Source organism: Pipistrellus hanaki (assembly GCF_964339955.1).
Source record: "Pipistrellus hanaki genome assembly, chromosome: 5".
NCBI lineage: Eukaryota > Metazoa > Chordata > Mammalia > Chiroptera > Vespertilionidae > Pipistrellus > Pipistrellus hanaki.
Genome location: NC_140507.1, coordinates 62,087,753 through 62,113,627, shown reverse-complemented (window position 1 = coordinate 62,113,627; position 25,875 = coordinate 62,087,753). Strand labels below are relative to the sequence as shown.

Sequence of the window (25,875 nt, the reverse complement as noted above, 5' to 3'; positions counted from 1 at the left end):
TTTCCCAGCCATGATGGTGTCTGTCTAGAGCAGTGGTTCTCAACCTTTTTAATGCTGTGACCCTTTAATACAGTTCCTCATGTTGTGGTGATCCCCAACCATAAAATTATTTTCATTGCTACTTCATAACTGTGATTTTGCTACCGTTAATGAATCATAATGTAAATATCTGTGTTTTCCGATGGTCTTAGGCTCTACAGCAGCAGTTCTTAACCTGTGGGTGGCATTTTATTTTGTACTCATTTTTTGCCATGTGACTAATATTGTAGAATGTTATTAAGTCGATGTTCAAAAATTAATTTTATATGTAAAAAATATTTTTTCTGTTATCTGGTGATTATTTTCTGACCCAAATAGTTCTTTCCTCTGCCCCCTTATTTATTTATTTATTTTTGTCTGAGAAACTATTATTTTGTTTTAAATATATTTTATTGATTTTTTACAGAGAGGAAGGGAGAGGGAGAGGGATTTAGAAACATTGATCAGCTGCCTCCTGCAAACCCGCTCCTGGGGATGTGCCCACAACCAAGGTACATGCCCTTGACCAGAATCAAACCTGAGACCCTTCAGTCTACAGGCTGATGCTCTATTCACTGAACCAAACCCGTTAGGGCAAAGCCATTTTAAGTCATCAAATCTTCTGATGAGAAAATGATGACCATAACATTTCATCTATGAATAATTTCTTGGGAAACCCATAAGAGAAGAATTATTAAGGTTTATGTTCAAAGATATGCTCCCCCTTTTTTATGCATCTCACATTACGTTTGAAAAAAATGCTTTGCTGAGATGTAGTCTTTATTAATTCATCTGTAGTTTTCTACCCCTGGGTTTTGAAAAAAACAAAGGCGCCCGTAGATAAGTATCTGAGTTTGCAAAATGATCTCTTTCATGTGCACACTGTTCTGCTAACATAGAACACATCGGAATATGGCATTAAAAGCATAGCGTCTGAGAGCAGGGCAGCATCTTTGCCCTGTGACTACCCAGCCCCTACCCGCGCACCCCGAGACAGCCCCTAATCCTCCACCGTCTGCTCCGAGGGTCATCTGCAGCGGCTGATGATGGGAACACATCCCGAGAAGCCATTAACGCAATCTGTATTTAATGTGTTTAATCATTTTAGATGAACCAACTCATCTTTCTTCTTAATCACTTTAGCGGCTGCTCCCTGGGCTCCCTTCAGTTAACTGGTATTTTTCTGAGTGCCCAGGCTGAGCTTTTAAGAAACATTTTTAGCTGAGGCTTGCTGAGATTGCAGTTTATCAATGGACTTGATGTTCTCAGTAAGTCTGAGGGGGTCCTGGGATTAGAGAGTGCTTTCCTGCATCCTGGCGGAAACAGCTGGACGCAGAGGCCGACTGCTGCTTTAGATCTGGAGCCAGTGAGTGGTATTCTTTCCCTGCCCATATTTCGTGCCCCCCACCCCCACCCCCACCCCCCCAGACCTCAGGCTCCTTAAAGAAGTGTGGCAGCAGCTCCAGCAGGCTTCCATCAGCCCACTTCATTGGCCATTGTGTAGAGGGAAATCTTTATCACCACTGGATGGTCCAGAAACATCCCCTTCCTTCTTTAGCCCTGGGATGAGCTACACATTTCCCCTTCCTCCCACCTGCCTCATGCTCTTGCCGTCTTGGCCCCTCAGCTCAGGAGGTGCCGGACTCTGTACCAGGCAGGCACTGGGTGTGATGCCAAGGTGTGTGAGCTCCAGGCACTGCCCTCAAGCAGGTCGTCCAACTTTCTAGGCTCATTTACTAGAACACATAGAGTAAGCGAGTGTGAAGCGAGTTACATGAAGCAATAGCTGAGGAAGGTATGTTGAGGCTGGACCTTAAAGAGAAATGCAAAAGCGTCTTCCTCTGGCTGGGGTGGGGAGGAAGAGGGGTCTGCAGTCAATGGATTGGCTCTTCTTGTCTGCAGCCTGCATTGGGCATGGACTGCACTCCTGCTGCCTTTCTCCTCACTCTGTTTCTGACCCATGAGTCGATGCATACTGTGTGTGTTAGGGCGGTAAATGGGCTTGTGGTGCAGTCTCCCCAGATGCCTTTCATTGTCTGATAAATGATTACGTTTGTCGCTTCCTTTTTTTCCTGTTGTTGGATGTCGAATGGAACTGTGTCATTATGGAGTCGAACTCTTTTCCCCAGTGGATTTCCACCTGGTATGAACTAACTCATATTCCCAAGAAAAATTTCTCACTGATATATCTCATTGTTATATCTCATAATTCTATTTTTCTACTAGTGGACCTTAATAATTCCAACTTGTTTATAGAGTTTTCTAAAGAATGACTTCTAAATGAAATGTTTTATTTTCAAGTCATGTTTCCATTCAGAGGATTTTATGACATAGTTGACATCTTTGTAAAACAATTCAAAATGATGATTGTTACCTATGTTTAGTCATCAGAAAGAATATTGAGCCCTGGCCGGTGTGGCTCAGTTGGTTGAACTTTGCCCTGGGCACCCAGTGGTCATGGTTCAATTCCTGGTCAGAGCACGTGACAGTGCTCAGTCCCCAATAGGGGGCGTGCAGGAGGGAGCGACTGGATGTTTCTCTCATTGATTTTACTCTCTTTTCCTTTCCTCTCTAAAATCAATCAAAAAGTATTTTATTAAAAAAAGAAAAGAACACTGACATTTAAGGCTTGGGGATGAAGGGGGAGCTGGTTTTCTGAGAGGAGCAAAGAGCAAAGATGTCAAAAGAAACAGATTCAAGAGATAACTTCTGTGGAGGGCTATTGCTGGGGAAAATTCTTATTTGTACATTTACTTGCAAAAAGAGACACACAGTGGTTTTCATTGTACTGAAGCTTTAACTTTTTGTAGATTTTTTTTTTTTTGGCTTTCTGAACAAGGAGGTACTTGTACAATAGAAATGGTTTGACTTCTGTTCTTTTTGACTTGTTAAATTTTATAAAGATGGCATGTGTGAAGTAGGTTAGCCCTTAACTCTGATCAAGACATCACTATGATAAGTATAAGAAGTCAAGTCTGTGGGTAGAGAGTAAAATGCGATTAGGTTTGTGTTTAATTCAACATGCAAGAACCAGAGACAGGATAGGCCAAATTTCAGGGCATTAAATCCATAATCGGATATCTCCATTTTGTCCTAAAAATATCTGCTTCTGCCTTCACCACACCTGAGAGATGAATCGGTGAGGTTTTTTGTTTGTTTGTCTTACATCTTTTTTATCTCCTTTTCCTACCTCAGTAGAAGATAGTGATGAACAATGGAATGCCCCAAACAAGTAAAAACTTATAGGCAGAAAAGAAGAAGAAAGAGAAGCAAATGGTTGGTTTAATACCACTCAGAATTGACAGGTAGATCATGGATAACCAAATAGCCACAGGAATAATCTTAAAAGGTCAAACCAAACGTTGAAGCTGTAGTGCCCTGTAGATTACAACGCAATGGTACTGTCAGTTTTCAACTAATGCACTTTCTTTCTTCTTTTTTTCTTTCTAGAAAGAAAGAAAGGGTTTGTTGAAGTTGCTTTCTGGCGCCTCCACCAAACGGAAGCCCCGAGTGTCCCCTCCAGCCTCACCCACCCTGGAAGTGGAGCTGAGTGGTGGTGGCGGCGGCAGTGGCGAGTTGCCTCTGCAGGGAGCCATGGGTCCCGAGCTGCCGCTAGGGGGCGCCCACGGCAGGGCGGGCTCCTGCCCCATGGATGGAGATGGTCCCGCCCAGGCAGTGGCTGTGGGAGCAGCTCTGGCCCAGGAGGTTCTTCATCGAAAAACTGGCTCCCTGGACTCTTCAGTTCCTATCGCTCCGCCTCCTCGACAGCCCTGCTCCTCCCTGGGCTCCGTCATGAATGAGTCCAGGCCTGTGGTTTGCGAAAGGTGAGTTCAGTGCTTTTCCAGCAGAAAACTAAGAAATGGGTGGCAAGCTTTACGCTGGAATATTTATCCTGACGTTTAAGATATTTTCCCACATCCTCCTCTCTGTTTTTTTTTAGACTAAGTATGCAATAACAACCAAGCATTGGCTTTCTCTTACCACTTGCTGGAACATACTCTAGTCCCTGCTTTTCCTTCCTGTGAGTCTTTCTTTCCTGGGTGTAGGCCTCCCGCCTTCTTTGTATGTATTTTTTCCAGACAACCAATCCAGAATGGTACTTGGATAAAAAAAAAAAATCTGTCAATCACCGGAGACTTGTTCAAATCTGTACCTTCTTCTTGCTTCTCTTCTGTCTCCAGCAATGGCGCCCTAGTGTGTCATCTTTTGCCTTTTTTTTACTACTACCTGCTGCTTGTAAAGCAACCGGAGAATTCCGCCAACTAGGAGGGTTCTTTTTATTCTTCCTGAGCCAGAAGAGAGTGGCTCTGTCCTCGAGACCTGCCACTTCTCTGCACCCAATGACTTGGCTCAGCTGCACTCCGAGCAGTGAGCTCTGTTTGAGGGATTCTGGCCTTGAGTGACTATCGCAGATGTGAGCAATTCTGTTGGATACCGTCCCTGGTGGTCTGGGAGTGCATTAGGAAAGAAAATGTACTTAATCAGACAAATACCTGCTAGGATTCTGTGAACTGAAAACAAAGCACTGTTGGTTCCACAGGAGAACCTCATAAAATACACTAAAAATAGCGGACTGTTTTCACACAAGCATAACTATATAAACATTTTTTTCAAAGAGTGTCCTCTGATTCATTGTATCTATAAGCGTTAGGCCCTGTGGACCTGCATTTCACAAGCAAAGCAGATTTCTCATTTGTGGAGGTGTTGCCTCTTGGGTAGCATTTCCTATTGCGGATCCAAAATCTTACTATCCAAGTGTTACACTTTCAAATGACTTCAATGCACCTAACTCGGCATTTCAGATGAACATTTGTTCCCACCAAAATAAACTGCAAAAGTATAAACTTCAAACAACCTACGTGCATTAAGTACGAAGTACACAACTTATTGCATGTTTTCATAGTGAGGTGGGATAATTTTCTGTAATGGTAATCCTTATAAAACACGTCTTTGCCCTCATCTGCTGTGCTCTTGGTGAAGCTTTGGGGTTTTTGTCCTGAATCCGCGCCCTCCTGGATTCTGACAGTAGCCTCTTTCTCTGCAACCTCCCTCTGCTTTCCAGGGATGGAGCTGCTGTGCCTGGAGGGAGTCCAGCGACTTGTTTACTTTCTTTTGGCCACAAAGGCTCCGCCTCTCCCCAGCCCCAGGCATTGAGCTGCAGTTTTCCCTTCATGCCTTGAATCACTCTCTTCTTTTTTCCTGTCATTTGTGGTGTTTGTGTGACTGTTCTGAGTGCCCATTCACTTTGCCCAGACTCTCCCTTGGCACCGGCCCGGGCACCGCTCTCCCGCCCCCTTTTATGGGATCCTTTTCAGTCGCCAGATGTCCTCCATCTCCTTGGCTTCTGCGTCCCAGCCCCTTCCTGGGAGAGGAGCCTGTTTGGAACAGCAGGCTCCCGCTGCTCAGTGCCTCTGAAAAGGGGAACAGACAGGTGATGGCGGTTCGGGGAGTGCGGGACGCACATCAGAAAAGGGAGTGTGGAGACTTTGATGATGGGACAGATGGGCACGGGCGCTCTGGAATTCTCGGCACCGTTTTTTATAGGACCATTCCCATTTTTACAAGTAGGAAAGGGGCCTTTGGGGAAGATTTCTGCCCAAGTTTATATTTTTATAACCCACATGTTCAGTGGAATATTAAATGCTGAAGCCTGACCCGCTTTTCACAGCCCCTTTGCCTTCCTAGCAGGATGGCGGTGATATTTATTTAACTTGGAGTCTCAGGTCTGCCTGGCCGTAACAACGAAGGGAAAAAATATGTGGAAACAAGTAGTAGGGGAAAACATCCTATTATTCATTGGGAATGAAATGTTTTGCCAGCTGTATCATTTTGATATTTCAAAACTCGCAGCACAAAAGTGCAGGAAAGATGAACTTTCCCACCAGTATGATTCAGAAAGAGTTTCAGGACCCTAGATTCCTTGACTCACAATCTGAATATCCACAACTCCTGCCCTGACAGAGTACAGAATGCCTGTGGTTCCCTTGGTAGAATTTTTACTGATACAATTTCATGGAACTGTTTTTCAATGGATAGTGTTGGCACAGCACAAGATAGGATCCAGCTGCAGATTATAATGAGAATAAGTGTACAGTTCCTTCTCAAACCCTGACCGTGTCCCATTGATCTAGAGGGAAAGACTGTGACGAGGGCAGCCAGAGCTGTCTGTCAGAGAAAGAAGCCTCCGTGTGACAGGAAGACTAAAGGAGTCTCGCAGTGAGGAAGGGGGGACCGGGAGGTGTGCTGACGGGTCCTGGTGTCAGCTGAGAGGATTCTCTGAGGAACCAAAGGATTCTTTTGTGTTTGTCCAAGAGACGGAAGGAAACAAGCAAGAAATAACTCTCTATTCCAGAGGCAGCAAATGTATAATTGATGACAGCAGAAAAAATAGAGCAAGTATTTTGGGCTCTATTTTGGATGAATTGAGGGAAAAGTAATCAGAAATTACCAACAGAAAGTGGAAATTAGATTATTTCAGAAGAGATGGCAAATAAAAGAAAGCATATGTGACAGCTTTATTTTGTCTTCTAAAAAACACACAAATAAAAGGCTTAAGGAGACACAGCAAGTCATCTCTGTGTTTATTTTTAAGTTTAGGAATTGAATTGATAACCACATACCTATAAGTCCGTCTCCTAAATTAGAAAAGAACCCGTGATCTTTGATCAGGGATTAAACGAAAATGCTTGGAAACACCCAAATTGGATAGAGTTGGATTTATAGAAAGGTAGCCGGCTTAACCAGCATGATCAATTGGAGTCAGTGACATTGAACCCACAGGGTGAAGCAGTGGAACATAATCTGCTTGGACTGCAAGCAAACTGCAGAGAGAGCTTGTATGGTTTTGCTAGTAAAATACTTAATTGGCTGTTCGATTGTTATAGCAACTAACAGAAAGCTGTTCGATGGTTATAGCAACTACCAGACCAGGGTGATGGGCAGGTGCTTCCCAGAGCCACCGGGGACCCAATTTGGGCTGTACCAGGGGAGATTAGAAATAAAAAATGTATCAACTACAGAGTATGCAAAAGAGGCCAGAAAAAGTAAAGGAAATGGAAAACGTATACCATTAAAGATTGCAAGTGCCCATTTAGATCGAAGCCAGAACACCACAGCCCAAACCAGGAAGATGGGCATTGGGAAGTCAGTGGAACTTCTTCACATCACAAACTTCTCTTCCTCCCATTCCACATGGACACTGTTGTCAGAAACTGAGCCAGGGGCCACCAGCCACAGGGCCAGAGGCCCATCCATGGCCGCGTCTGTGAGCCACACTGCCTCTGAGGGCTCCGTTCAATGGGAGCAGGGGTTCTTTCCAACAACCACAGTACCATTTTTCTCCAATCTTTCCATTATTTTTATTCACTCATTCATTCATTTTTAACATCGTAATAAGAAAATTTACATAAAATACGCCTTCCTTCCGTTTCAAATTAAGTACTTCCACAATGTTGTATAACTATCGCCACGATCCATTTCTGGAACTCTCCCATCATCTTAAACAGTTTCACCATTAAACACTAACGCCCCACCCCCTCTCCCAGCCCCCATCAACCACCTTCTACTTTCTGTCTCTCTGAGCTTGACTAGTCAATAGATGCGTGAAATTGGGAGACATTATCCTTTTCTGCGTGGCTTATTTTACTTAGCATAATATTTCAAGGCTCATCCATGTTGTGTACTATGTGTCAGAATTTCATTCCTTTTGAAGGAGCTTTATTCATCTTAAAAAGCAGTTTTGCCGTATAATGAGGCCTTTCCTTCCTATCACTCAGCATGCTAATTAAGAATCATCATCTGCGCTGTGCCAAGTAGTGTGAGACAAGTGAATTTCCATCGTCTCACCTCTCCTCAAGCAGCTTACCGTCTAGTAGATTAAATGTGATAGGGATGTAGATGGCAATAATACCATGTAGACTGGGCCCGGTGCCATAAAAAACATACACGAGGCCTCTGGAATCTGGTCAGGCATGAAATTACTTCCAGTCATGGGGCTTGAGAAGGTTTCACAGGGGAGCATGGGAGAGCCTGGTTGGGTCTCGATAGGCAGAGAGGTCCTCACAGGAAGTTCCTAGGGAGTTAACGCCGATGTAACTCACTGTAACCCATGAGCCAAGGTATGGAGTGGGGGAGGTAAAGGTCACATATGGGGGACATGCTCGGGCTTAGACAGGTGTTTGGTACGTTCGTGGAGATAATAGTAACTGCAGCTATGAAGAGGAGGCCTGAGGGTTAACCTTCAGGCATTGAGAAGATGGGAACGATTTTTGAGTGACAGGTGGCTGCAGATGGAGCTGACAGTTAAGGAAATGAATGTGTCCAGTGTAGAATGGAATGGGGACCAGATGAGATTTGAGGCAGAGAGGACTGGTAGGTTATTTGACCAGGGGGAAGGTAATGAGTTCGTCCACAAGTGATGGTGGCCATGACGATCAAGAGGAATGGATGGGGTGCGGATTTTGAGGTGGAGCAGCATGTCCCATGGAAGTCATGGGAGAAAGAAGTCTTTGACTCCTGAGGTTCAGATCGTCCCAAGAGCCCTGTCCCACTGAAGACAAGCATGATCCGAGTGAGGCTCGGGGGGTAGCAGCAGACGGGCCGCCACAGCTGTGCCTCACATCTGTTTGTTGGTCTGTAAACTTTCTACTTGGCAAACCCTCTCTGTGCCTGAGATGGCCGTCCAGTTGTGCCCAGGATTCGGCTTTAAGAGTTAGTATTAGAAATCTGTATGCAGACTACCTCACAAGGCTCCAGGCCAGAATCGGAGCTGGACGATGTCTGAGGAGAGCCTGCGCCTGCTGCACCTGGGAGTCTTCATGCAATCAGGGCTGTGTCACAGTTTCCATTATGCACGTGGTGTCTCCTTCCACCCCCCAGAGGCTTAGCGCTCGGCAGCGAAAATGTGCTTCCCCTGGGAATGGAGCGGGAAGATTATGTTCTCAGCCCAGCAGCAGTTCTGGTTCAAAAAAATGTTGACAAAACTGGTTCAGTGCATTTTGTAAAATGCAAATACACATCTAATTCACTTCAAGTTTTTCGAGAACTATTTTTGTTTCATTTTCCCTTGAAGGCAGAACTGGTGGGGAGCACATTTCATCAAACATCTACTCTGAACGGGATCTGAGTCACTGGTGCACTTTTTCCTCCCCCAGAATTATAAAGCTTTGCTTAAATTTTAACTTTCCTCAAATGGCAATCGTTTACATTGCTTTTTACATGGGTTTTTAGCGTGTTGGCAACAGACGTGAGAAATCTCATTTGGATCCCTGCCTTCAGATAAGTCCGAGAAGAAGGTATCGGTCTTGCTTTTATCGATGTAAAGGTTTAGAAAGAATTCCAAAACCTTCAAGTCCACCATTCTAAAGCTTGCCTGGTCTCATTGTCAGGCAGGTTTCCTTTAGGCTGTGTTGTGTCTGTTTCTCGCGTAGCCGTGGCCAGCTGCCGACTGGCCCATTCTTCATCTCCTTGGAGCGCCAGGCCCCTGCCTGCTTTGGCCGAATGATCGTGCTGGGAGTGTGAACTACGTGAGCATCACACGTGTGATCTCACTACATTACGTGATAACACCTGTTTAACTCACCACAGTCCTACTCTACAGACAAGGAAACGGAGACCAAAACACCCGAGGCAAATGGCCCAACGTCAGTCTGCTCCAAATGACCTTTCTGGCTGTGTCAGACTCCAGGCCAGGGCTCTCCCCAGTGCCATGCCTCTGCCCTCATCCCATGTTTGAATGGAACCTTTTTAAAGAAACAATAAGCCAGCCTCCTTGCTGTGCTTTTGCTTCCGTCTTGGAGGATAATTTGCTCTGTTGCCCAAAGTCGCTCTGGAATTGTTCGGGCAGCCACTAGACCTTTGCAGAGATGCCTTTTTAATAGAGCAATAGCCTGGGACTCTCCCTGTGGTCCTTCTTAACGAGAATAGATTCTGTTTCTCATGAGTAGGAGATTGGTGAGACTAGCAATCTTCTGGAAGGGCTAAGCTCCGATGGGTTTTATGAGTTTGGGAGCAGTGTATAGAATTTGTTCTGCTGGTCATGTGTTAAGCCGTAGCATTATTTATGTACAGTCAAGAGTGGGTCCTATAATCTACTGCTGTGTAACAAATTACTCCCAAAACGTAGTGGCTTAAAGCAATAAACGTGTATTACCTCACAGTTTCTGTGGGTTGGGAAGTTGGGGGCCGCTTATCTGGATGGCTCTAGCTTAGGATATTTCTCGAGATCACACCCCAGATGTCAGCCTGAGTTACAGCCATCTGATGGCCTGACTGGGCTGGGACTGCCTTTCACGGTGGCCCGCTCACATCACTGTAGGCGGGCTAGTTTTGGGGAAGAGACCTCAGGTACCCACCATGTGGTCCTCTCCCTAGGAGTGATGGATTTTATTGCAGCATGGCAGCTTGCTTTTTCCCAGAGCACATGATCCAAGAAGGAGTGAAATAGGAGCCCCATGCCTTTTATGACCTAGCCTCCCAAGTCACACACGGTTGTTTCACGGCGTATTATTGCTCACACCGGGTATCACCATCGTGGCTGGAGGAGGCTACGTTAGGTGTGACTACCAGGAGGCAGGGCTCCTGGGGCCATCTTGAAGGCTGACTACCATGCACCACCATTTCCCCCTGTGGTTGGGAAAAGCAGGAGAGGTGTGAAGGGGAGCATTAATGCTGGAAAAATAAAAAGGGGTAAAAGGATATAAAGCATAGTGCTGGTTGGTGTGGCTCAGAGGTTAAAGTGCCGGCCCATGGACCAAAGGGTTGCGTGTTCAGTTCTTGGTCAAGGTCATGTTCCGGGGTTGCAGGTTCCCAAGTCCCGGTAGGGGCACATGCCGGAGGCAACCAATCAATATGTCTCTCTGATTTCTACGTTTTTCTCTCCCCCCACCCCCCCTTCATCCCTTCCTTTTGCTCTCTCTAGAAATCAATGGAAAAAATATATCCTTGGGTGAGGATTAAAAAAAAAAAAAAAAAAAAGATATAGAACATAACCCCTCCCCCCCCTCTTTTCTGGCTTTCATGGCTGCTAACCATCATTTTGCAGAAGTAGACCAAGGAGCCTGGAAATGGGGTAGATAACATTAAACCAGTAGGGCTTCTGGGGTTTCTAAGTGATAACGACTCCTTTTCCTGCTGAGGGGAGTTGGGAGCCAGCGGAGAAGCAGACAGTTATTGCACGAAGAGAGAAATCCCAATGTCAGCCTTGTTCCTGATAGTGTTGGCCTGAACTTGTGGCCACAGTCTTCCCTTCCCTGTCTAGACCTTAGGACAACCTGCCCGAGGGAGAATGTGAGTGTGTAAAGCAGGTGAGCTTCCTCTGATTTGCTGCCTCGCCCCTGCCAAGCCCCAGTGTCAGGGCCACAGAGAGGCCGCCGTGGAGACCCCAGTCCAGAAGGTAGGCCGGAGCCTGGCCGCTCTGAGCTTCCAGCATGACGCGGAGGCCGGCACAGCCTGGGCCTGAGGCAGGCAGAGCAGAGAGCCCCGGCGCCTCCAGTGTCCCCAGCCAAGTGAATCCACTCCTTTCTCCTTGAGAAAAGAGAAGGCCGGGCCATTTCCTCCAGGGAAACGGGATACGGTTTTTCTTCTGTGCTATAAACGTTTGAGGGCGACAAGATGGCTCTCTGTCAAGGGCGTTCATATATAAACCAGTCCGGGTCATCCACAGTGGGCTGTTCAGCATGCCCAGACCGCCAATACCACGCCTCTGCTTCACAGAGCACAGCTGCACTCGGAGGGGTTTTACAGACATTCACACGGTCCACGCTGCGTCCCCTTCTGCGTGTGCACACCATGCCTGCCGCTGCTCGGAAGGGCCTCCCCTAAAATCTCTCCCTCTCTTCCTAGGCACAGGGTGGTGGTGTCCTATCCTCCTCAGAGCGAGGCCGAACTGGAACTTAAGGAGGGCGACATTGTGTTTGTTCATAAAAAGCGAGAGGACGGCTGGTTCAAAGGCACGTTGCAACGCAATGGGAAAACTGGCCTTTTCCCGGGAAGCTTCGTGGAGAACATCTGAGGAGACTCACACCTCGGGAAGGCCTGCCATCCCGTCACTGCACAAGACAGCACAGCGCGGTGTCACGGAGGGCACATCGGCGGACTTCTAGGTGGCCGGGAGACAGCGGAGGCCAGGCGGGCGACCCCAGGGCCCAGCGCATGCAGACCAGCAGGCGGCATGAGAGCGTGGTGGTGGGTTTTGTCACTCTGGATGTGGATGAGGAAGGCGTGCCTTGTACTGTCTGATTGACTCCACAGAGAAACTGTTTTTAAAAAGATATATAGCTAAAATGGACAATTGTTTACAAGGCGTAACTAATTTATTTGCTGTTTTAAACTTGAATTTTTCTCGTTATGGATCAATTTCTTTGGGTTATGATTTTAAGGAGATATTAATTTATGAAATGATAGCTAAGGAGAAGCTGGATTCTCTCCTGTTGAGAGCAAGAGATTCTTTTTAACAGAGAATGAACTCCCCCTTTCCTACACCGATACTTTTTTTTTTCTTTTTTGCTTTTTGAAGACAGAAATGCCAGTTCTCTGATTTGGTTTTCCTCTTTGGGAAACCAAAACGTGCAACTGAACCAGTACCAATAGGGGCCTGGGGTTGGGAGACAGAAACTCAAGAAAAGAGTTGTTAGCGATGGCTTGTCTTTCCGTTTTGGTCAGGAAATCGCCTTAAGACCTAGGCCTCGATTTAATTTTATGGGTTTTTTAAATTTTCCTAGAGTGAAATCAATGAAGCAGTAAGGAAGAGTAAAGCACAACCCTTGAACAACAACAACAACAAAAAAAATGTATTCAGAAATCTATTTAGTTTTATAAGAGAAGCAGCTTGATTTCATTGGTTGGCCATTGGGACATCTGAAGTGGGACTCCTGTCCGAGAATGGCTGTGAAGTGTCATGTGCCCGTTTTGCCTTGCGTGGTCTGCATGCCCAGGACACAGTGAAGCGTTTGTGAGGTGGTGGTGGTCCGTGGTGCCCTCGTGCGGAAGTCGTGGCTGTGAGCAACACTGTGAAACGTTTACATCCACCCATCGTGAGTCCTTCCCCATGTGCGCATGTGGCTGGGTTGGTTCCCACGGTAATCTCTGCTGTGCATGGTCTGTGTATTTCGTTGCAATTTCCCGTCATCGAGGTGAGTGTGTGCTCGGAATTGACCGATGCAGGAGCTGGAAAGAAAACAGTACTCTTTTTTTTTTTTTCCGACCCCAAAGCCACTACTGACCGATGTCTCTGAGTGCACTCCCTTTCTCCCTGGCCAAGGTATCCATCAGCCGTGACACAAGTCATTAGTGAAAATGGGCCTTTATCGTGCTCCCAGCTGCGGAGGGATGGCAAGGGTGAGCCAGGAGGCGGCCGCTGTCACTGTTCTCTCGCAGCCCTGGCAGGCTTGGCACGAGGGAGGGTGCCCACACCTTACAATTGTGGCGGGATCCAGCTGAGCCTGTCTTTTTATATCCCTCCTTTGATGTCACGGGCCTCTTCCCATTTCATTCCCGTGCCACGCAGTCGTGGGTCTGAGTAGTCCTCAAAAAAAAAAAAAAAAAAAAGAGGAAGACAGCCTGGGAGTGAATGGAATCATTGCCACAGTTTCCTCATGAGCAAACAAACACAAAAACCTTTTTACTTCTTACTTTTAAGAATTACAACTGGGAAATAGAAACATGAACAGAAAAGTCTTCTTGCAACAGCAGGAGGTTTCATGGTATTAAAAAGATATACGATGTGGTTGAAATGAAAATCATTCCTGAATTAACCATTTTTTTTATAAGACACTGTACATTATGTTCCTGTGTGTTGAATTTAAAAAAAAAAATACTTGGATATTCATGTAATATATAAAGGTTTGGTGAGATGAACTTTAGTTAGGAAAAAAAAGCTGCTATCAGCTTTCATCTGTGTAAGTTGACACCAATGTGTCATAATATTCTTTATTTTGGGAAATTAGTGTATTTTATAAAAATTTTAAAAAGTAAAAAGACTACTACAGGTTAAGATAATTTTTTTACTTGTCTTTTCTCCATATTTTAAGCTATGTGATTGAAGTACCTCTGTTAATAGTTTCCTGGTATGAAGTTGGTTAAAATCTCATCTGTTAATCACTTAGATAATATAATGTATGGCTTTTTCTATTGGTTTTGGGGGGAGATAGTAGCTGGAGATTTTGTAACAAAGGCTCGTTACACATTGATAGGGTGATGATTAAATTGCCATTTATCATGTTAATAATTTGAAGACTGGAGAAAAGGTTCAAGATTAAAATTTGATGTTCATCCTTTACATGCCCCTTGTGTCAGTCCTTGCAATTCTTTTTTTTTTTTTTTTTTAATCTGGGACATATTGTACTTAGTTTCTACTTCATAAAAATTCTTTGCATGCACCTCAAACAGAAAATGCCTACAATAATTGTGGTTTTACTACATTTTACCTCTCCAACAAAACAAACGTTCTTTGGTTAGTTCCCCCAAGAAGTTCTAAGTCTTCTGAGAGCTTGTGGAGTTTCACCAAGTGTAACCCTTCTGCTCCCGCCCCCTCGCTATGGTGACTGCATAGTCTGGACCCCTTACAGTCTCGTCTCAGCCATAGGAAGAGCACCAGACCTGCAAGCAACTGTGTGGGAACCCGTGGGCCTCCACAAGGCCTGGGAACATAACCTGTGTTTTTAATCTTTCATGGAAGGCCAACAAGTCGTAAAGTTAGAAGGACCATGTATGTCATTAGAGTATATATGGTTTCCTCTTTTAACTTTTAGTTTCTATCAAATTACTGATCAGAATGAAAAATCAGGAATTCTAGGTTGTATCATAGCTTTGCCAAAAAAACTGTCCTTACAACGGCTTGGAAAAGTCAATTATTTAGTTTTTTCCGGTTGCTGCTCTGAGTACCCTCCCTGGGCGAAGAGGAGCCAAGGAGACAATGTCACTGTTTTTGAAACGTGGTATTTTAATAGGTGGCCTTACTTTCATCTCTGGTTTCAGCTATTTCCTCTCACTCCCTTGGAGGATATGCATATAATGCCTTTACTGGGGTCTAATTGGATTTAGAAGGAACAAAGAAAGGTGATGTTTCCAACTGCCATGCGTTTAGTTTTCTGTTCATAATGATAACAGGACATTTTTCATGCCTCTGTAAATTCAGGTGAAAATTTCAATCCGGAACTCTAATCGTTAGAATTCAAGCTTAGAACATGTTTTCCATACACTAAGTTGTACAGCTCAAATTATGTGTATCCATGTGAAGTTTTTATAAATGTTTTCAATCAGTTTAACAGTGTCCTTACCATCCTATTGAAATGACTCCTTTCCAGGAAAAAGAATTTGCCAACCTACCACAGTAATTGAGAGGATATTTACAGAAGGGATTAGCCAGTGTCCAGGCTTACCAAGGTCTCACCGCTCTCTCCCTCTGGCGAGCTCCTGGCTGGAGGGGCTGTGCTGGGGGCTGTGCTTGTTCCCAGCAGGAAATCACTTGGGACAGGACAGCTCTTCGAGTGGAAATCAACCATTGTGAACCGTGACCGCTTAAAAGACCCTCCCTCTGGTTTACAACTGAACGTTTCTCTTGTGTTTCCTATTAATAACTTTCTGACAGTGGCTCTTCCCATTTCAAAGCACCATCTTGATTTAATTCAATGCAAATTCCTATTGTACTGCAACGACCCAGATCCCCAGGAACCAGGTTGAAGGGACCTGCAGCGAGTGGCATTAATCTTGGAGCCGTCATCCAATACTATGACTTTTGGGTCGGACAACTTTTAGCCTTAATGCCACAATATAGCTGTTGGAGGCAAGAGGGTCAACAACAACAACAAAAAACACCTAAGACTTCCTTCACAGAGCAGAAAGTGTGTGAGCAAGCAGGATGTAACATTCTGAGACCTTGAGGCACTGTGGCTAGAGGCTTTCTCCAGCCCTTTCTGCAGATTCTCAAGCTTAGCTTTCCAGAAATCCAGTTATTTTTGAAAATGGAGTCTTTTGAGAGAGACTGTTAAAGATCATTAGATCATAAAACCTAATTGGTAAGGCTAACGGTCTAATAGCAGTTGTAAATTTATCTTTGATTGCTATTTCAATGCTTGGACACTGAATATATATGTTATGAGAGCATAGAGGATAGGGGCATAAACTTCATCAGTATCTGTTGTCTAGAGCAGTGCTGTCCAGTAGAACTTCTGCTCTGGAAAGCGGTGGAAATGTTTTAGATCTGTGCTCTCCATTCTGGTAGCCACTAGCCACATGTGCCTCTCAACCCTTGAAAGGCTGCTGTGACTGAGGAACTGAAGCTCTCATTTGATTTCATTTTAATTAAAATTTATAAATATCCATATGGGTATAAATGGCTACGGGATGAGACAGTGCAGTTTTGGAGAATAAAAACCTATTGTTAAATGAGCATGCAGAAAAGGGATAAAGGAAAATGTTACACTCTATCTGGCCTCTGCTTTGGAGGCACCAACTTATAAGTTAAAGCACACGGAACCTGATTGTGTTAGAAACCCTCCCAAGATCATGTGAAAACATCTTAACTTTGAGCAGTAGAGATTATTTCTTTAATTTTTAAAAAATATATTTTTATTGATTTTAGGGAGGGAGAGAGAAAGAAACATCAATGATGAGAGAGAATCGTTGATTGGCTGCATCCTGCACGCCCTTTATGAGGATTGAGCCTACAACCCACACGTGTGCCCTTGACCGGAATCAAACCCAGGACCCTTCAGTCCTCAGGGCGACGATCTATCCACTGAGCCAAACCAGCGAGGGCTATTTCTTTAATTTTGATTATTTCTTTCTTCCTCTGCTCTATCCCCAGCCCCCGCCCCCCCCAAACTCCCCCAAAAAGATGAAGCTAAATATTAGATTTAAGAAGAAAATGGGGGATTCTGCCTGAGCCTTGTGGTGTGGCTAGTGGCTTCTATGCAAGCAGAAACCCTGTAAGTCCTCAAAGGCCAGGTCTCATCTTGATTGTAACTTTCACTGTGATCTTGGATTCACCAAGGATCACCGGGATAAACACAGGACTCCCAGAGCTGTTCAGATGATGGGATGATGTGTCTACTGTGAACGTAAGGAGCATTATCTCCTCAGATGGAGGTCGGGGTTTATAGAGGGGGAGGGGGAAAGGAATGCTCACCCCATAATTAAACATGAAATGCCACCTCTAAAACAAAGGCCATGCTTCTTATTCCCCAGCCCCTGAGCAAGGTCAGTTCAAGTGAAGGCCAGCGCCTTATCTTTCCAATCACATCCATTTCATTTCTTTGGCCGGCGAAAATTGAAAGCTTAATGGAATTACCTTTTCCCTTTTTTTAAGCACTCAAGGGTGCTACAAGACATAAAGCAAAAACGTCCCTTTGAGTAAAACCAATTTCCTTATAAATTATATCACAAAAGCACACTCAATATACTCCCTAAAGGCAGAAACAAAGTCAAGACTGATGCTTGGCTGCCAGCTCACCCTTTAATACACGCTAATTCAATCATCACCTGTGTCTCCATTGTAAACCACCACCCCTCCCTTTTCCGGTTTTCCTTTTGAACTAAGGTTTAATAAGATGTTCTGTAAAGAAAGGATACTGATTGAGAATCCTGATTTTTATTTTTTGAGGGGGGGGGGGTGTGTGTGTGTGGAATTTGTGGGTAAGAGTCCTCTTTATAGTTCAGAAGATACCAGATGACAGCACCACCGAATCTTGCGGGTCTTTTGTGTGCCACGATGGCTTTAAGCCACTCTGTGTCCAGTGAGACCCCCTTGGTTGTGCAGTTCCTCTATGTACAGTAAAAGAAGATGGACAGAGCCTGGCCAGCGTGGCTCAGTGGTTGAACATCAACCTACGAACCAGGAGGTCACGGTTTGATTCCTGGTCAGGGCACAAGCCCAGGGTGTGGGCACAATCACCAGAAGGGGGAGTGCATGGGGCAGCCAGTCAATGATTCTCTCTGATCATTGATGTTTCTATCTCTCCCTCGCTCTGCCTCTCTGAAATTAACAAAAACATTTAAAAACAAACAAACAAAAAAAAAACATAAAAAGGTTTGAAACATGGCGGACGGACGACATGGCCAGCAACAAACTACCAACACTGTCGAAGAGCCCCTGGATCTTATCAGGCGCAGCCTGAATGAGAGAATTTATGTGAAAATGAGAAATGACAGCTTCGAGGTAGATTACATACTTATGACCAACATTTAAATATGATATTAGGAGATGTGGAAGATGCTGTGACTACTATAGAAATGGATGAGGAAACATATGAAGAGATATATAAATCAACAAAACGAAATATTCCAATGCTTTTTGTCTGGAGAGATGGTGTTGTCCTCGTTGCCCCTCCATTGAGAGTTGGTTGAAACAAAGAATATATCCTGTGTGGAAATTAGGAGACTTTGTATGATTGCGTCTTTAAAGGTAGAAGATACTCAAAAGAGAAACCTGCGTAAATTTCGATATTAAGGAATGATCAAGGATTCTTCTGCTCCTGAAATGAGTTTATTTGCACATACCTCACAGACTCTTAAGCTAAATGGCGTTTTTATTTTCTCCAGCCCTTCCAATAAATGTGATCACCAACACACACACACACACACACACGTAAAAAAGATGGACATAGAGAATAACTTGAGACATAGTGCTTAAAAGTGGCTCATATGTTATGTAGACCCAACTACTCTCAAGCAGCAGGCCCACGCACCTGTTAGGACACATGTCTGAGGGAAGGAGCAAGGACCGGTTCCTCCGTTCCTTCTGGAAGGAAGAGCTGGGCCCTCGCAGACAGGAGGGACTGTGGAAAGCCGCCCGCGCCCTCTTCCTCTGGCCACCACGGCACCGCGGCCAGCTCCATTTATAGCCCACACGGCCCGCTCTGGGGTAGCAATTGTGGACTCCTGTGATGTGGCGATGGTGGCAGGAATCAAAGCGGGGCTTGAGTTTCTACCCTTTAAGTTGAAATGCCCTTTCCTGTGATTTATTTACCCACCAAGACAGATGTGCGGCACGGGCAGATTATCAAGTCGGCAGCCCCTGTAATAAAACCGAAGCGAGTGAACCTTTCAAGAAGAAAGAAGGTCGCAAAAGAAACGCTGCACAAAAGCAAAGCTGCAATAATCTCCCCTCCATCTGCCTTCTCCGTGGCTGAGGCGTGGAGAAGGCAGGCCCAGAACTTGCAGAGTCAGACATTAGCCTTGCGTTCTGAGTTCAACTGTTCCTCACCCTGGAGAAGGCCTTTTTTCTTGCCTTAAGGGAAACTGTGTTTGGGGTTATTATTTTTTTTTTTCTTACCTCACTGCCTCTCTGTCTCTGTCTGTCTCCATCTCTGCCAGCCCCTACCCTCCACCCCCTGCCCCAGCCCCGCTTTTCAGTGTAGGTGTTGGGCGATGGAGGGTGGTGTCTAGTGGAATAGCCCATGAACGAGTGTCCTCAGCTAGAAATGGTCTGCCAACTACTCCCCTTCAGTCCATCTGAAGAGCCACTGAGATTTTTGTTGTTTGTTGTTTGTTTGTTTGTTTGTGCCTTTTTTCTCTTTCGTTTTGTTGTATCAAGTTATCAGGGTCTGGGATAAATAAAAATAAAAAAAAGATAGCACAGCTGAATCAGAGGGGAAAATTACTTCAAAGATTCCATTTTCAATTCGGATTCTGAAGGAGCTGAATATATTCCTTAGTTGTCTGAAATGAATACACATGTGCCCTACTGTATTTCAAAATTACCATGTATTTATTGAGTGGGTTCTCACAAACCACTGTGTTTTTAGCTAGTGATAGGTATTATGAAAGATACAGGATCAAGGCTTTTTTTTTTATCCAGTTTCTTTATTTGGAGATAAGTTACAAGAACGTATACACTAAAAATGGTGAAAATAAAAATAGGTAAAATGTAGGGTCATCGAGCATAGGAGACTTTCAAAAGGAAGGATAATTCAGAAAAAAAACCAAAAGCCATTGTCTTGTCCTCTAGGAGTCTACAGTCTGGTTGGGAAGAAAATACAAACTGAAAACTATACGAAAGATTAGAGGACAATGCATCATGATAGTAACTTCAAGGTAGGGATGAAATACAGTGCAGCTCAGAGGAGCGGGAGAGGCAGGACTAAGTTTTACTAGTAGATAGAAAGGCAATAGAACTAGGACAATGAATGGAGGAACGTTGAGGTATCAGGAAGTGAAGGACTTTCTGGGGACGGACTTCAGCACAATAGCTCCACTGCAGGGGGGCCAGAGATGGAAAACCCATGACTCAGACAGAAATGTGGGTTTTTTGTTGTTGTTGTTGTTGGCGGTGGTGGTGGTGGTGGTGGTGGTGGTGGTGGTGGTGGTGTGTGTGTGTGTGTGTGTGTGTGTAGTTTAGGTCAGGTACTAAGAAATGCGTGGGTCTTATTTATTTATTTATTTATTTATTTTGCAGATTTGTGTTTTGTTTTGTTTTTTATAGTTAGTTTAGACCAGGAATGTGTGTGTGCATGTGTGTGTTGATTTGTTTGTTTTTTAGTTTAGGCCAGGTATTAAAAAATGTGGGGGGTTTTTTGTTTGTTTGTTTGTTTGTTGTTTGCAGAAGTGTGTACTATTTATTTATTTCTGTGGTTAGTTTAGGCCGGGTACTGAGAAGTCCTGAAAGCCAAGCAGAAGTGTTATGTACCTTGATGCTAGAGGTTTCCTGATACAGAAGTGACCTGCAGCAGCCCGTGAGATGAGGAGCCCAGGGGCAGGGAGCAGGAACAGCATGGAGAGGTGGGGCCTATTCCATTGGGGAGAGGGGAGTGCAGAGAGGGGATGATGAGGGTCATAAAGCAAGGAGAGACATTTTTTTGGGTGGGGAAAAAAAGGTTAATTGATGGCTGAATGAACATAGAAAATGGAGTGGTGAAGCCAGAATCACACCTGCCATGTCCATCAAGCTGAGCGTGGCAGCGGCAGAGCCTTTGAGGGCACAGACACTGGGATGGAGAGTATTTCCAGGTAAAAATGGTCAATTTTATTTTGGAAATAGTTTGAAATGACTGCAGGAGTTTAAACTGTAAATGCTTAGAGGTAGCTGAAATTACAGATTTTAAATTCAAGAAGGTTGACAGTGAAGGAAAAAAAAATCTCAACTGGGTGATTCTGAACTCCTTCAAGGAAAGGGGGCCCAGCGGCTGCTGCTGGGGAAGGTCATGGGCAGGCCCCTGCGTGGAGGGGACATCACACAGACTTCCTTCCGGCAAGGGCAGGAGGGCAGCAGGGGGCGTCAGGATACGTCACACATCCAGGAACCAGGAGAGCTGCTCCAGGAAGGGTCAACAGGACTCATCACAGCAGACAGAGGAGCTGCGGAAGTTTGTATTTCCCAATTTCCTCTCACTTCCCTGACAATCCCAACTGAATCAATCCCCAGACGGGATGTTGCATTTGACATTCTGAGAAATTCTGCTCAGAATGCTTTGGAACTGAACCAAGAAGCTCTTGGCAGCTGTCCTGACCCCTTTCCCTCCTCTCTTTTTAAAAAAATAAATAAATAAAAGGAAGAAAGAGGGGGAATAGGGAGGAAGGGAGGGAGGAAAAGAGGGAGGAAGCTATACCTCTTGTGGAAAAGAATGTAAAGATTGTGTAGACCTAATCAAAGTGGAAATCCTGTGCTCTTGAAATGTGATTGTGAATGACATGTAAATCCTGCTGGCAGATCATATGGGGACTGACATATAAAAAGATGTCTTTAAAATCATATAAAAATCTAACTGAACACAGCATGATATTTGCTATGTAAACATGATGATGTTTTCCCGTGCATGGATTTTTCTTCTGCAAAATAAGAACACATCATTTATGAGAACAGTCCCTTTTCCCCAATGGCCCCTTGGGCCGTGCCTACAACTGCAGACAGAGGCCCCACATCCCTGGTACACACGAGGAGCAAGTTCGGCAAGTGCTCGGTGCTGCGGACACTGACAAGCATTTCCACTTGGTGCTTGGATTCCCATCTTGGCCGGTTGTTGGCTTTATGCGATTTTCCCCATCTCTAATCGTTTTCTCTGCTTCTTAGATTACATTGCTCGCTCTGGGCCCGCGGCCACCGGGAGGGAGGGAACACACGCTGTTGTTGGCTCCGTGGGACTCCTGATGTCTGCTAACTCCGCTGGTGATTTTTGAAGATCAAGAACACGGTGACTTGGAACAATGTTCCTTTCCTGTCAGGACAAAATGAGAAGTGCCCAGGATTGTCTGTGTCTCTTCCGTGCAGAAAGAAAACATCCTGGGAGGCGGTCCTCAAAGAGAGCGCGTCCGGACGGTGCATCCCTGTGTCTCAGATTGCCACGCGTACTCCCCTCACTAACGCTGGGGGACCAAAGCTGCCCGTTGGGACTGGCCGGGCCCTGGCTGGGAGGTGTCACCTGAAGTGACTACTGTCCCCAGAAGCCCCTGGTTGTAGCGACTCCTCCTGTTCCTTCTGCCCTGGGCTGAGAGCTCCATGGAGCTGCTCCGGGAATGGTCAACAGCACCCATCACAGCAGACAGGGGAAACTGAGGAACACACAACCGTGCAACAGAAAGGGACGTCAGGTGTCACAAGAATCCCTTCTACCCAGTAGACCAGGTGGCGTGGAGGGCTGGACTGTAAAGCACAGCTTTGTTGCAAACTCAAGTCCTCAGTGGCCCAACTCTGCTCCTGCTCCTCCTCCGCTGGCAGGTGACTGCCAGGTGTCAGTGCAGAAAGCTGCTGAGGGGGTTTCCTCCCCATTTCTGTCAGCTCCTAAAACCCTTGAAATTTCCTAAGTGATGAGAGCAACAAAGGTGTCTCTTATCATGTTAACGAGGTGACTTTGGGAGGCTGTTAAGAATGGGGCTGGCTGCCTCTGGAGCCAACCCTGTGATGAGAAGAACTTTTAGTCCCACCCCCTGAACTTTAGGAGGGGCGGGGCTGGAGGTGGACTCAATCACCAGTGGCCAATGATGTAATCAATCATGCTCTGTAAGGAGGCCTCCATAAAAGCCCCAAAGGACAGGGTTTGCAGAGTGTCTGGGTTGGCGAACGCGTGAAGATTTGGGGAGAGCAGCGCACCTGGGGATGGCCTGGAAGCTCCAGGTCCTTTCCCCAGACTTTTAATACCTTCCCTCCGGCTGCTCCTGCTGCTCCTGCGTTACATCATTTGATAAGAAACCAGTAATCCAGTAAGTAAAATGTCGTTGAGTTCTGTGAGCCACTCTTGCAAACAAGTCGAACCTAGGAGGAGGTTGTCGGGACCTTCGATTTGCAGCCCGTTGGTCACAAGCACCAGTACTGACCTGGGCTTGCACTGGCTGGTGTGTGAAGCTGGGAGGAGAGACCCTTTACCTGTGGAATCTGACACTGTCTCCAGGTAGATAGCGTCAGAATGGAATTGAGTTCTTGGACGCCCTGCTGGTCCCTGAGAACTGCTTGGTGTTGTGTGGGGATTACCTCCCTCCCTCCCTCCCTCCCTCCCAGGACACACATTGGAATTGGGTCCCAAGGCCTGGGTTGAGGCCCACCTGGAAACTGTCTTCTGTAATTACTCATTCGGAATGCGAGTTAAGCGGTCTCTGAGTGTCTGTGCTGCGTCTCTCAGTATTCTTTGAAAGGAGTCAGTTATTCTGGTAGCTCAGGTTGGTCTCTGCACTGTTCGGTCTTTTCAAACAAGTAGACTTTTGTCTGCTGTTATTTTGCTTATCCTTCAAGACGGGAACCGATGTGTATCTGATAATGGGAACTGAGATATGTTCTTTTATTTTTTTATTTTATTTTTGTTAATCCTCACTGAGGATATTTTTCCATTTGTGGTTTTTTTGTTTTTTTTTTTGTTTTTTTTTTGTTTGTTTTTTTTGGGAGAATTGAAGAGAGAGGAAAAGTGAGAGAAACATCGATGTGAGAGAAACACATAGGTTGGTTGCCTCCTGCATGAGCCCCAACCAGGGCTGGACTGGGGAGGAACCTGCAACTGAGGTATATGCCCTTGACTGGAACTGAACCCGGGACCTTTAGTCTTCCGGCCGATGCTCCAAACCAGCTAGAGTTGTTCTTTTAAAATGGTGTAGATTCTGCTGCAAACCTTTGGGAGATGGGAAATGTTTATATTTGCTGTAGTTTTCTTTGACATCTTACAGATAAGGATGAGATGAGGAGGGTTGTGGTACCAAAGGCCCTATCTTTCAGACCTAAAGATTTTGAAAAGGAATAACATGACCCATTTCATTCCCAGAGAGCAAATGTTCAAGAGCACCCCCTACCCACCCCCCACTCCATCCCACCCCGCCTCCCCCAGTCAACTCCCATTATGACAGGAAACCCAGAGGTCAGTCTTGCTGAAATGCTCCAACTCTTTTCTTCATATCTGTCTGAGTTTCCTAGTACTTTGGTGTGGAGGTAGGTCCAGATGGGCTGGATCCCATGTCAGTAAGTGAGTAGGGTGGAGAAGAACCGCTGACTGAATAGGGACTTGCTATGTCCAAAGCCCAGAGCTGGACAAAGCCCTGAACCCATCTAGTGGCCTAAGGTATTCAGGAGAGAGGCAATAACTCCTGCAGACATTGATCTCAGTTTGCGCTCCATCTCTTCCGGTCTTCCTGTCCAGGAGGTTAAAGGTGTTGCACATCCCTCCACCTCAGGGAAGGAGGCTCCCAGCCACTTAGGCTCAGGGACTGCCAGTCAACCTCCTTTGATTCCTTGTCTGCTCTGAGTGCAGGGAGGGGGAGGAGGGTGGGGAGCACCAGCAGCTAAGGAGTTGGGACTGGTTGGCTCTTCTCAGTAGAAGGGGGTGGAGTAGGGATTGAAGTTGTCCCTAAATTGTGTGTGTCTGTAGAGCAAAGCCCTTTATGGGACCTCACTCCCTACTAGGCTCAAGCCCAGAGTGCTGCACGCTTTGGTGACCAACTCTTTCATCAGAAGCACATCTGCCCGAGGGGCGTAAACCCACCCAGGGGAGCGGCCACTGCTTTGTGCAGTTGCAAGGAGCACCATCTTGTGTGTGGGTGACACCTCAGCAGCAACCCCAGAGCCTGGGTTGGAATGACTTCAACTCACCACTCTGTGGACCAGACTGCCCCCAGCCTCTTGCACTACAGGGGTCTGTTTATTGAGGGCTGGGGTAGATTTCCTTTCAAACCCTCAAAGCACAAAGTGTCTTGTGAATTTACCCCTTTCTCCAGGCAATGTGGATTCAGACCCATGCCTATTCTCCTCTCAGGGTGTTCTCTTTCATTCTCACCAAACTGGGAAATGTCTCAATGTGAATTCCTGGCAGGCTCCACCTTAAAAAGGCGCCCACCACACAGAAGTCTCACTGCCATCTGAAGTTACCCAGGGCTGCGCCCTTGCTCTAACTATACAGCTGCCCGTATTGGAGCCAGAGCAGAGAGGGCGCTGACTAGCTCATCACCCCATCTGTGCACAATGTAAGCCCCAAGCACTCAGCCAGATGTCCCTGGCATGCGACCCAGCATCTGGTAACGTCTAAGAGGCTTCACTGGGTCCAGTTGTCCCTGTTCCAACCGCCCAGCGGCCTCGTCGCCAGCCGCACCGCACCCTTACCCAAACCAGAAAGGTTGGTCAGTTCCATTGGGAGTGGCTGCCCGTTTCTCAGACAGGACCTTCCCCTCTGATACAACAGGTTCTGGCCTGGTTGACCCTCCCTGTTCTCTGGTCTTGACCACAATCCATGTCAAAGAAACTCCTCTGTTTTTGGCATGGGGGTAGCATTGTTCCCTACCTACTGTGAGGCTAATAGAGGTTTAACCACATTGTTTTCTTGAGGTCATTTCAAGGAGAATTTAGAAGAGCAAGGGGCATTCTGGACATTTATTGCTAGTTCCTCTGGAGGGCTTTACGGAAACCACTTCTGCAGAGGAAGCATCACAGGTCTGCTAAGGAGCGCTGGTCCCCTC

The 25,875-nt window shown here is 45.8% G+C and overlaps 1 protein-coding gene and 1 pseudogene across 4 annotated transcripts in view; both read left to right on the top strand.

Moving 5' to 3' along the window:
• Nucleotides 1-14,291, top strand: part of SH3RF1 (SH3 domain containing ring finger 1) — a 173,072-nt gene extending 158,781 nt beyond the window's left edge. For all 3 annotated transcript variants that reach the window (XM_084883736.1, XM_084883737.1, XM_084883738.1), the window contains exons 11-12: nucleotides 3,469-3,842; nucleotides 11,860-14,291. In XM_084883736.1, coding sequence (XP_084739862.1) covers nucleotides 3,469-3,842; nucleotides 11,860-12,028 — 543 coding nt within the window. In that variant the 3' untranslated portion in view covers nucleotides 12,029-14,291. The remainder of the gene's footprint in view (nucleotides 1-3,468; nucleotides 3,843-11,859) is intronic.
• A 3,761-nt stretch (nucleotides 14,292-18,052) lies between these two features.
• LOC311623729 (U6 snRNA-associated Sm-like protein LSm3) lies at nucleotides 18,053-18,457 on the top strand (annotated as a pseudogene). Its single transcript has one exon. The product of its transcript is annotated as a U6 snRNA-associated Sm-like protein LSm3 (transcript).
• The last annotated feature ends 7,418 nt before the right edge of the window (nucleotides 18,458-25,875 follow it).